A 12,365-nucleotide genomic window follows, 5' to 3' on the forward strand; every position below is an offset into this window, starting at 1 on the left:
TCTCGGCATACCAGAGTACTCAAGCGGCTGGGAGAGAAAACTACATGAACAAAATCTTTCTTGTTCATCCAATTTGAGAATAATTTGAGAATAGTCTGACAAAAAGTCAAATGTCAGACTGAGAACTATTCAAGAAGCAATAGTTTCATCATATTTAATGTTTTAAATGAAATATCAATTGTGTTTTTTTCAAATGTTCATTTTGGACTATTGTCTCAGATTATTTATTGTCCCAAATAGTCAAATTATAATGAACAATGTTCATAGAACCAGTCAGCGCAGGAGCACCTTCAGCCCATTATGGCTGTATGAGCTCCTAAAATTGCTATCCTAGACCCAATTCCCGTTTCTCCTTTTCCAAAGTTCTAAAAGGATTCAATTTCTGATATTTATCCAACTTCCCTTTGAAAGTTACTATTGAATTTGCTCCCACTAATCTTTCAAGCAGACCACTCAGGAGGAAAGTCTGTGCTCCACAGGGTATAAAAACACAAATATACCAAGTTACTGTTCGAACAGGAACGTGTGGTGATCATCGAGATCACTGCCAACTGTGCTTGGCATAAAGGCCTTGGTGTCAATGCAGGAACTGACACACAAACTTATTCTCTGCCATGAGGTGATGTTCTGGCCTCAGAATCTGTTAAACTAAAGGAAGCTAAATAATACCAGATGGGAGTAAGTCAAGCCTTTCAACCAGTGCAACACACATGACAGTGAATCATACGTCAACCACTGAGCACCAGACACATTCGAAATGCTACCCTTTACCCACTGTGAGTGCACAGTAGCTGCCAGCGATCTGTACAGCAACAGAAGAATGCTAAACATAAAAACATTAGCATTTCTCAACTATGTTATACGTTGCATTATTATAAAACCTTTGAGAAGAGGCAAGTTGCCAAGTGACTGTAAGATGTTTACAGTGTTATTTAATGAACATATTAACTTTTTTATAATGCAAACTGTTCACATTATCTAGCAAAAGCAAACTATAAACAGATGATACAATGGAACCAAGAAACAAACTACTCTGTTGATTACTCAGACTTATAATTTTTTTTTTTACAGGAATAGTCATTGCATACCAGTAAAATACTGTGTTCTATTATCATGCACAAAAACAATTTGGACATCACAGTTACCTAGATTGCCTTTTATTTTGGAGGGATATGGGCCAAACGTGGGCAATTGGGATGAGGTTAGGGGTTTTAAAAACAGGGGCAGCATGGACAAGTTGGGCTGAAGGGCCTGTTTGCAAGCTGTAAACCTCTGACTCTATATAGTGCCTTACATACAACAAGCATCTCACAACCTAAAGAGAAGCAACGTACGCCAAAAAAAAAAGCAGAGAAATTCGGGTATACAATAAAAACCTTTTAAGGAGGATTTTGGAAAGACAATTTCAGAGGGCAGCCGTATGGGAGCTAATGGTGGAATGGAGTGTGGTGTTGCTGGGGAACAGGAGTGCACACTAGATGATGGGAAGGAGAGCAAAGCTTGACTGCTGGGCTATAAGAGCACACAGAGCTAGAGTGGAGTGAGGCCAAGAAGTTAGTTGAAAGAAGTGAGGTGGGGGCGGGGCTTGAAGTCAATGTGCAGATCAGGATGACAAAATGGAGGTCAGTAGAGATGGACCTGAGTTGAGGACTTCATCAGTAATAAAATTGCGTGCCAGAATTCTGGATGAGGTTGTTTGAGAAAAATGAAGCTGTGTTGGTCGGCAAGTTCAGCATCAATAGCATCAATGAAGCCCCAGTGTTGAGAATGTCAATGAGATCTTTGGTGGTAGGGGGATTAGCTGAAGCATTTGAGTCTTTAACCAGTGATCGTGCAACCTCTGTATTGCAGGTATTTGAAGCTTCAGTCTCAGTAAGTAGCTAGGTGGGGAAATAGCATTGGCTTCTGGAAGTGAAAAGTTTTTGCTGTCAGCCAAATAGGTTGAATTTAGTCCTACAGAAATTAAACCATCAATGCATCATTACTGATCCATTTGTGAATTGATGGGTGCTATGATTGCCGTTGAGGTGTATATCCTTTAAAGAAAAAGGATTTCTATGATGTCAATGTAAAGAAAACTGATGGACAAGATTTCACTTTTTAAACTTTTACTGTAACATTTGACTTGATTACCTGTAAAGACTCGCACTCCAACCATTATCTGTTAATTTGAGTTTGTGTCTTTTTGTGTCCTGTTTATGAACACAACTCCCACTCACAAGCTTGTGGCTTGTGTTACCAAATAGACCTGCTGGACTTTAACCTGGTGTTGTGAGACTTCTTACCATCTCTAATTGTCCTTGAGATGGTGGTAATAAGCTACCTTCCTTAACTCCAATAGTTCATGTGATGTTGGTACATTCAGTGCTGCTAGGGAGAGTGAAGGAATGGGGATATATTTCACAGTCAGGATGCCATGTGGCTTGCAGGGGAACTTACAGGTGATGATGTTTCCATGGATCTTTTACTCTTGTCTTCTAAATGGCAGTGGTAATGGGTTTGGAAGGTGCTAAGAGCTTTGGTGAGTTTCTGCAGTGCATCTTGAGAGACGGTACATATGGCTGCCATTGTATGTCAGCTGTGGAGGGAGTGAATGTTTGTGAATGGGATACCAATCAAGTGGGCTGTTTTGTCCTGGATGCTATATGACTTCTTCAATATTGTTGGAGTTGCACTCACCCAGGCAAATGACTTGTGGCTTGTAGATGGTGCACAGGCTTTTGGAAGTCATGAGGTGAGTTACTTACTGCAGGACTCCTAACCTTTGACCTGCTCTTGTAGCCACAGTATTTATGATTGGTCCAGTTGTTTTGGGTCAAAGGTAATCCCCAGGATGTTGATAGTGGGAGAATCAGTGATGGTAATGCCATTGAATGCCAAGGGGCGATGGTTAGATTCTCTTTAGTTGGAGGTGATCATCGTCTCACACTTGTGTGGTATGAAGATTCCTTGTTATTTGTCAGCCTAAGCCTGGATATTGTCCAGATCTTGCTGCACTTGAACATGGACTACTTCAGTATCTGAGCTGTTGCAAATGGTACTGAAAATTGCACAATGGTGAACATTCCCACGTCTGACCTTATGATGAAGGGAAGGGTCCAGGAATGTGTTCCTCAAGGGACTCCTTCAGCGATTTCCAGGGGCTGAGATGATTGACTTCCAACATCAATAACCATCTTGCTTTGCGCTAGGTATCGCTCCACTAGTGGTGAGTTTTCCAGCTAATTCCCATTGACTCCGGTTTTGCTCAGGACCCTTGATACCATACTTAATCAAATGCTGCCTTGATGTGAATGGCAGTCACTCTCACCTCGCTTCTCAAGTTCAGCTTTTTTGTCCATGTTTGAAACAAGGCTGCAATGAGGTCAATCACTGAGTAATCCTGGTGAAACCCAAACTGAATGTCAGTGGCAGGTCTTTTTTTTTACTCATTCATGGAACGTGGGCATCACTGGCTGGCCAGCATTCATCCCTAGTTGTCTGAGGACATTCAAGAGTCAATCACATTACTGTGGCTCTGGAGTCTCATGTAGGTCAGGCCAGATAAGAACAGCAAATTTCCCTCCCTAAAGGACATTTGTGAACCAGATGGGTTTTTACGACAATTGACAATAGTTTCGTGGTCATTAGATTTTTAATTTAATCTGCTGTGGTGTAACACATATCTGGGTCTCCAGAGTATTACCCTGGGTCTCAGGATTACTAGTCCAGCCACAGTACCACAATGCCGCTGCCTCCGCTCTCTTTACCCTTCGCTCCTTAGCTGTTCATTCTCATGGCAACGTCACGTTACGCGGGCATTTCTTGGAACCTAATTATTTCATGATCAGAATACTCCCCAGCCACTTTGGTCTTAAAGGGGTAGTACACAAAAGTTGATGCAGGCTTTTAACGGACTTGGGTCTCCATGGGGCAGTAATAAGAGTTGTGGTAGATAGTTGATATATTTATTAAAGTTGATCCCATCTTTTTGGGTAATACTGTTTAGAGGCAGCATACAGATGCAGAAGGTGGTGTCTGAAAAAATGCTGATAGACAGCATGTGCAGTAAGCAAAAACAGAAAATGCTGGAAAATCTCAGCAGGTCTGACAGCAAACACAGCTGACGTTTCAAGTCTGCATGACACTGGCACAAAAGCAAAATGGGTAAAAGGGCCAATCCATGGCTTACAAAGGAAACTGGAGAGAATATCTGATCTAAGGAAGAAACATACAGATTGGCCAAGAAAAATAATAGGTTTGAGGATTGGGAGCAGTTTAGAATTCAGCTAAGGAGGACCAAGGAATTGATTAAGAAGAGGAAAATACAGCACAAAAGTAAGCTTGCAGGGAACATAAAGACTGACACTCAGTTTCTGTAGGTATAGGAACAGAAAGAGGTTGGTGAACTCAAATGTAGGTCCTGCAGAGACAGAAACGGGTGAATGTATAATAGGGGACAAGGAAATGGCCAAGCAATTGAATACATATTTTGGTTCTATCTTCACAAATCAGATACTAGAAATGTCGAAGATTGCAAGATTTAGTGAGAAGGAAGAACTGAGGGAGATCAATATTAGTAGAGAAATGGTACTGGGAAAGTTAATGGGATTGAAGGTGGATAAATCCCCAGGACCTGATAGTCTACATCCCAGAGTTCTTCAGGAAGTGCCTCTAGAAATCGTGAATGCAGTGGTGGTCATCTTTCAGGATTCTACAGACTCTGGAACAGTCCTTGCAGATTGGAGCTAATGTAACTCCAATATTTGAAAAGGGAAGTAGAGAGAAAATGGGGAACTATCGACCAGTAAGCTTAACATTGGTAGTGGAGGAAATTCTCAAATCTATTACCAAGGACTTTACAGCAGTGCATTTAGAAAGCAGTGGCAGGGTCAGACAGAGTCAGCATGGATTTATGAAGGGAAAATCATGCTTGACAAATTCATTGACGATGTAACTAATAGGGTTGACAAGGGGGGAACCAGTAAATGTGGCATATTTGGACTTTCAGAAGGCGTTTGACAAAGTGCCGCACAAGAGATTATTGTGCAAGATTAAAGCTCATAGGATTGGAGATGGATAGAAAACTGGCTAGCAGAGAGGAAACAAAAATCAGAATTAATGGGTGCTTTTCAAATCGGCAGGTAGTAACTATTGGGGTGCCACAGGAATCGGTGCTGAGGCCTCGGCTATTCAGAATACATAATAATGATTTGGATGAGGGAACAAAATGTAACAATGATACCAAGTTGGGTGAGAGGGTGAACTGTGACAAAGGTGCAGAGATCCTTCAGAATGATCTGGATAGATTGGATAAGTGGGCTAATCGGTGGCAGATGCACATAATTTGGATATGTCTGAGGTTATTCACTTTGGATGCAAAAATAAGGCAGCAGATTACTACCTGAATAGTTGTAAATTGGGAGGGGGGAGTCTCCAGCAGGACTTGAGAGTACTTGTCCAACAGTCACTGAAGGTAAGCACGCAGGTGCAGCAAGCAACAAAGAAGACAAATGGTATGTTGGTCTTCATTGCGAGAGGTTTCCAGTACAGGAGCAGGGATGTGTTGTTGCAATTATACAGGGCCTTGGTGGGGCCACACCTAGAGTAGTGTGTGCAATTTTGGTCTCCTTTTCTGATGAAGGATGTTCCTGCTCTCGAGGGAATGCAGCAAAGGTTTACCAGGCTGACTCCAGGGATGGCGGGACTGACGTATGAAGAGTGATCGACTGAGTTAGGATTATTTTTGGTGCAGTTCAAACGAATAAGGGGGGGATCTCACAGAGACTTATAAAATTCGATTAGGTCTAGACAGGATAGATGCAGGAAGGATATTCCCGATGGTGGGGGAATTCAGAACCGGAGTCACAGCCTAAGGATTCAGGGTAGACCATTTAGAGACATTTCTTCACCCAAAGAGTGATGAGTCTGTGGAATTCATTACCACAGGAAGTAGTTGATGCCAAAACATTGAATGTATTCAAGGGGTAGCTGGATATAGCACTTGGGGCAAATGGGATCAAAGGTTATGGGGAAAAAGCAGGATTAGGCTATTGAGTTGGATGATCAGCCATGATCTTAATGAATGGTGGAGCAGGCTCAAAAGGTCAAATGGCTTCCTCCTGCTCCTATCTTCCACAAATCTATGGCTCGTCAGAGCTAAGAACAAAGAAAATCAGAAAAGCTTTCTAAGTAGGCGGGGGTGGGTGGGTGGAGGGAGTTGTTGTAATAGGACAAAGGGATTTTCCAACATTTCCTGTTTTTGTGTCAGATTCCAACATCTGCAGTATTTTGCTTTTATCTCAATGTACAGTAGGCAGTTCAGCTGAAAGACATTTACAGCAATCTTTCAGTATGTTATTGACACATTGGTCTATATTACATTGTTAAATCCTCATGTGGGTGTTGGATCTGCAAGCTTCTGGCAAAATACAAGAGTACCACCACTGATCCAAGGTGCGTGGCAATAAAAACAGCTCTGGACATCTAGTATGGGTTTGCTTAAATACCTTAAGCTCAGGAAACATAACTTGAACTGATCCTAGGTTGAAAATGCTCATTTACACACCAATCGCTAAGATTTTTATACCCAATAATGCAAGTTAGAAAATTAATACTCTGGAGGACTGGCTGGGATTGTCAGACATCACATTCCCATCTCTTGGCCCCTGGTTTGAATCCTATTCATTATGATTGGCTGGAAGCATTTTTTTTACTGCCAACATCAAGTTTGGCAGTCTCAATCTAGTCGCAAAAGAATGCAATTCCAAAGTACAGAACTATAAACGTATGACAGGCAGAGAAAGACCCACTTGTCTATTCAGCCTGCCCCACACAATTGCGATAATTTGAACATTTGTTTTAAACACTTGCCATGCTACCCAAAACTATCCGTTCTTCTCAGAGGCAAAAGATATCTGTCCAAACCAAGTTGGTAGTTAAAAAGATGAGAAATTCTTCTCTGATCCCAATTACAAGTTATGGAAGAAAACGATGAGACATTCACAGATTTGTAGACTAACCATACATTTCCTTACATCGAGGCAACTCACGGTCACCTATGTCCAATTTAGATTAGATATCAGATGATCAAGCAGGGGCTGGACAAGGAACTTGGGAATCTTTCTGATCTGTGCAGTGCAGTACCACACCGAGTGGTGCATTCGTCCACAAAGGAAACTTCTGTTTACTGCAGCCTTAAGAACAGTTCAATTAATTGTCAGAATTTTAAGGCGGCTCTGAGTGTAATTCAGGTCAGGGATTCACATCAGTGAAAGCTTGTTTTCAATAACTGCTGCCATTCTAAAACAGGATGCGGACAAAGAAATAACTGACTGCAATTTAACCAGCTCTGCACAAATTCAGAAATCAGAAGCCACAGTCATGGACTTAATTAAAGTCATGATGTGGAGATGCCAGCGTTGGATTCGGGTAAACGCACTAAGAAGTCTCACAACGCCAGGTTAAAGTCCAACAGGTTTATTTGGCAGCAAAATTCACTAGCTTTCTGAGCCCTTGCTGCTCCTTTGTCAGGTGCATGACAAAGGAGCAGCAAGGCACTCACGTGACGAAGGAGCAGCGAACACTTGAAAAGCTAGTGAATCATGCTGCCAAATAAACCTGTTGGACTTTAACCCGGTGTTGTGAGACTTCTGACTTAATTAAAGTGCCAGGATTAAAAACAGCCCAAGTTAGAAGTTGTATCGATTGCAAACTGTACGCAATGATTAACAATCAGGAATGAAAATGAGAGTGCATACTGCGGAAATGCTGACACCACCGATATGCGCATTCTACTGCAGCAGCTGTGGGCCATTTGTGCAGTAGGAGGTGCATGCTGTTTGAAAGGAAGCTGTACCACTCATATGTTTGCTGGATGCTTTTGTAAAGGGATGACAGACGATGAAACAATCCCAGCTCATCTTTAACCAGCCTTGACAGCAGTTCTACTGAGTAATCTAAAGAAAAAGAGTAGTGCAAATTTGGACCTTTCCCCTGAAAAGGTTCTATGGCTGGGGGTTAACTGAAAATCCATAAAGCTGATTGATAGTTTTTTGTTAGCCAAGGTAGCAAGGGTTACAGAACTAAGGACAGTTATATATTTCAAAGTCAGGATGGTTTGCGACTTGGAGGACAACTTGCAGGTCTCTGCGTTCCCGTACGCCTGCTGCCCTTGTTCTGCTGGGCCGGGAAGTCACAGCTTTGGAAGATGCTGTCAAAGCAGCCTTGGCCAGCTGCAGTAGAGCACCTCGAGTTGAATGACAAAACAGGCTGGAGGGTCTGAATGGCCTTCTCCTGTTCCTTTACTCCTAACAAGAGCTTCAAGCCAGATTTGAAAAAAAAACAGCCTTGGCTAGTTTTGGAGTCTGGGATTGCGCACTATGTTAAGTAAGCCTTTGGGCTACTGGATGACAGACACAGCTCTAGTCAGTCCTCAGGCTACTCCAGCTCTGCTAAGCGCAATGTTATCACTTACCTTCAACCCCCCGCCCCCTCTGAGCTTGAGGTTACATGCAGACCAGTAGAAATAAAAATAAGGAGTAAACTGAATATTAAGGGATAGAACATCTCTCAGACAACTGCAGTGTCTTAAGCAGCTTTTACACCATCAGTCTTGCACTGAAGCAAGTAGTTTGGGGCATGCAGCAACGCAAGGGTGATAGTACAACTCAAAATGCAACTGAGTAACAGAAACCAAACATTTGTTTTGTAAAAGTAGACTTGGACTCACACACACATATTCTGGCCCCAAACAGCACATCCAGCTGCCCTGAAGAATGAGACCAGTTTGTTTCTGTAAATGCTAACGTGGTTTTTGGTGATTAATTGCACAGACGTCAACAAAAGTCACCAGAAGTCTCGCTGCAGCGTGCCAGTGACGGTCTCAGCACAGTCACGTCAAAGCTGCAGCTGGCTCGCTTCCGACAAGTAAAACATATCTCCTGCACCACGTTTCCACTTTACTTCAGGGGCTATCTGCAGTAGACAATGAACAATTTCAAAGTCATGGAAGACAAACTCCCATGACAGCTTTGTGTTCCATAGATGAGTTTCTTATTTGGGCTGATGCCAGCCTGTCGCAATTTTAGATCAATGAATGTCTGGGACTATTCTTATCTTGAGGGAGAAGTGAAGAACAGATATGAACTTTTCAAATCGAGCAGTGCACAGTCACATCTGCTAGCAGGAGTAATTTAATCAAAGACTTCATACTTGGTGCACCTGGAGTAGATAAGACGGCCATCTACTCATGGTAATCAGACGTAAACTCATTGTTTAGAAGTACCATCTGAAACATCAACTACAGCTGGTAACAGAAGGTGTAGAGGAGAGTTGGGACATGGGAACATGTTTGATCATGGTTGATCTGTACTTTAAGTCCATCTACCCACATTGGTTCCATAGAGGGCACAGTGGTTAGCACTACCTCTCAGTAGCAGGGACCCAGCTTCAATTCTGACCTAGGGTATCTGTGTGGTGTGTGCACTTTCTTCCTGTGTCTGCATGGATTTTTTTTCCTTCCGCAGTTCAAATATGTGCAGGTTAGGTGGATTAGCCGTGATAAATTGCCCCTTAGCGTCCCAAAATGTGTAGGTTAAATGGATTAGCTGTGGTAAATGGAGTTACGGGGATAGGGTGGGGTGGGCCTGGGTAAGATATTCTGCCAAGAATCAATGCAGATTTTTTGGTCCAAATGGCCTCCTTCTGCATTGTAAGGATTCTATGATCCTTTGAACCCTTAAAGCCAAATGCTCTTATTAACAAGAATCTCTCAATCATAGTTTTGAAATGTTCAACTGACCGATCCGTAGCAGTTTTTTTTAAGAAAGAATATTCCAGATTTCCAAAACCCTTTACATCAAGAAGTATTTCTCAACATCACCTTTGAATGGTATAGCTTAAGCTTTACAGCCAAGCCCCTCTTTGACGTCCTCACTTGAGGAAACAATGTCTTTCTAATTACCCCATTAAATCCCTAAACTATTTTATACACTTACATTAGATTATTTCTTATTTTACAGAATAAAGAACTGCCCTCATAATTTAACTCTTCAATGTCCAGTATCAGTTCTACACTGCAGTCTTTCCAATGTCAACATATCATTCCTAAGATCTGGTGCCAGAACTCAATGCAGGACCTGTGTATAAAGGGGGATTTCAGCACTTCAAATAAAATTAATCCTAAAAACATTTGAGCATACTTTGTAAAAGCATTTTTGGTGAATATGCGGAGTGGTTCTATTCCATTTTGATCTTTTCTTTCGATTATATGCTATGCGTACTTGACTACAAACTTTGGCGTTTGATTATGAAACAAACAAATAAAAGGGGGAAGTGAGTGGCATCTGGATGCTGCCCTATTATTTAACATGCAACAAATATGGAACGCTTCACGAATTTGCGTGTCATCCTTGCGCAGGGCCCATGCTGATCTTCTCTGTATCGTTCCAATTTTAGTATATGTGCTGCTGCATACAACAAAAGGTGAAACATTTATAAAGAACAGAACTGGGGTCACAGTCTGAGGATTCAAGGTAGACACTTAAGACAGAGGTGAGGAGACATTTCTTCACCCAGTGGTGAGCCTGTGGAATTTATTACCACAGGAAGTAGTTGATGTCAAAACATTGACTGTATTCAGGAGGCGGCTGGATATATCACCTGGGGCAAATGGGATCAAAGGTTATGGGGAAAAAGCAGGATTAGGTTATTGAGATGGATGATCAGCCATGATTGTAACGAATGGTGGAGCAGGCTTGAAGGGTCAAAAGGCCTCCTCCTGCTCTTATCTTCTGTGTAACAGTCAACAATTTCTCCACAAGCGCACTGTGGGGATTTTCTTTCAGAAGCAGGATAATATCAAGATCAGTTTTGCTCTGCCTCAATAGCTTTTCGAATGTGCCCAGTCAGAATAAAGGAAGACTTAGATATGAAAAGAATGCAGAACATTAGAAATCTGAAACAAAAACAGTGCTAGAAATGCAAACACCAATCAACATCTGAAAGGCAAAGAAGAGAAAATCTCAGGTATGCTGCCTGATCAGATTTCGTCAGATTGATGGTGGCGTGTTAACCAAACTTTCTCTTTCAAGTGCTGATCAACTCAGTTGGACACATCCAATATTTCATTTTACTAAAAATATATCTGAGTACATACCTGAGTATTCAGGGAAGCAGATAGTCAGGGGACTCTTGGTGATCTTCTCTTCAAAGAGGTCTTTCTTGTTGAGGAAGAGGATGATAGAAGTGTCTGTGAACCACTTGTTGTTGCAAATACTGTCAAACAGCTTCATGCTCTCGTGCATGCGATTCTGGAACAGAAGAGATAGGCTTCATTATTGCTTCCTTACTTTCAACCTGGTGCAGTGTGCAACATTCAATAAGCAAGACAAAGACCAGGCAGGGCAGTCATACAGCGCTTTCCATGAAACAACATTATTCTTAAACATGTTTGGATCTGTGATATTCTCAGAGTCAGCTGTCTGAGAGATGTTCTATCCCTTAGTGTCCAGTTTAATCCTTTAGTTTTATTTCCACTGGTCTGCAAAACACCTCAAACTGAGAGGGAGGATGAAGGTAGGTGATAGCATTGTGCTTAGCAGAGCTGAAGTAGCCTGGGGAACTGACTAGAGCTGTGTCTGCCAAAACCACAGCTAGGGACAGACACCTTGTTTTTTGTTTTCAAGAAAAGGAATACTTAATGCTGGAAAATTGAAAATTTTCCACCTCGAGCACTCTCAGTTGGTGTGGATTCAATTTTCTGTGTGCTCTGCATAATCTGTACCAACCCAGAACCCAAACTGCATTAACAAAATAGCTTTCATTCTGTAAATATCATTACTTCATCTGGACTTCTTTAGACAAAACGTTCCCATGGGTCCAGAGAAGATTTGAATGCAGATACAATGTTAGCTTACTTCAAAGTTCTTGGAATGCTGCCGGGATAGTTTCCTTGAACAGTGTGTGTTGGAGCCAACGAGGGAGCGAGCTCTCTTGGATCTGGTATTATGTAATGAGGCGGGTAGAATTAGGGACCTTGCGGTGAAGGATCCTCTTGGGGAGAGTGATCATTGGATGGTGGAGTTTCTGGTGCAGATGGAGGAGGAGAAAGTGGGTTCCCGGATGCGCGTCCTTTGTTTGAACAGAGGGGAGTACGGTAGGATGAGAGAAGAATTGGCGAATGCGGACTGGGGGAGCGCGTTGGAGGGTAGGTCTGCTGAGGAGCAGTGGAGGATCTTTAAGGAGATCTTTCTTGGTGCTCAGCAGAAATTTATTCTGATGGTCAAAAAGGACAGTAGGAGGAGAGGTAATAAGCCGTGGATAACGAAGGAGGTGAAGGAAAGTGTTAAATTAAAAGCGGAGGCATTTAGAGTAGCTAAGAGTAG

At 42.2% G+C, this 12,365-nt stretch overlaps 1 protein-coding gene and 1 non-coding gene across 2 annotated transcripts in view; both read right to left on the reverse strand.

Moving 5' to 3' along the window:
* Positions 1 to 12,365, reverse strand: part of LOC145335738 (guanine nucleotide-binding protein G(i) subunit alpha-2) — a 238,938-nt gene that overhangs the window by 17,802 nt on the left and 208,771 nt on the right. The window contains exon 7 of the mRNA XM_080181461.1: positions 11,138 to 11,291. Within this exon, the coding sequence (XP_080037587.1) occupies positions 11,138 to 11,291 (154 nt within the window). The remainder of the gene's footprint in view (positions 1 to 11,137; positions 11,292 to 12,365) is intronic.
* Positions 10,355 to 10,459, reverse strand: LOC145341629 (U6 spliceosomal RNA). The gene has a single exon (XR_013886398.1). It is a non-coding gene; the product is annotated as a U6 spliceosomal RNA (small nuclear RNA).

This window comes from Carcharhinus amblyrhynchos, chromosome 3, assembly GCF_965287045.1.
Source record: "Carcharhinus amblyrhynchos chromosome 3, sCarAmb.v2.hapA, whole genome shotgun sequence".
NCBI classification, from domain to species: domain Eukaryota; kingdom Metazoa; phylum Chordata; class Chondrichthyes; order Carcharhiniformes; family Carcharhinidae; genus Carcharhinus; species Carcharhinus amblyrhynchos.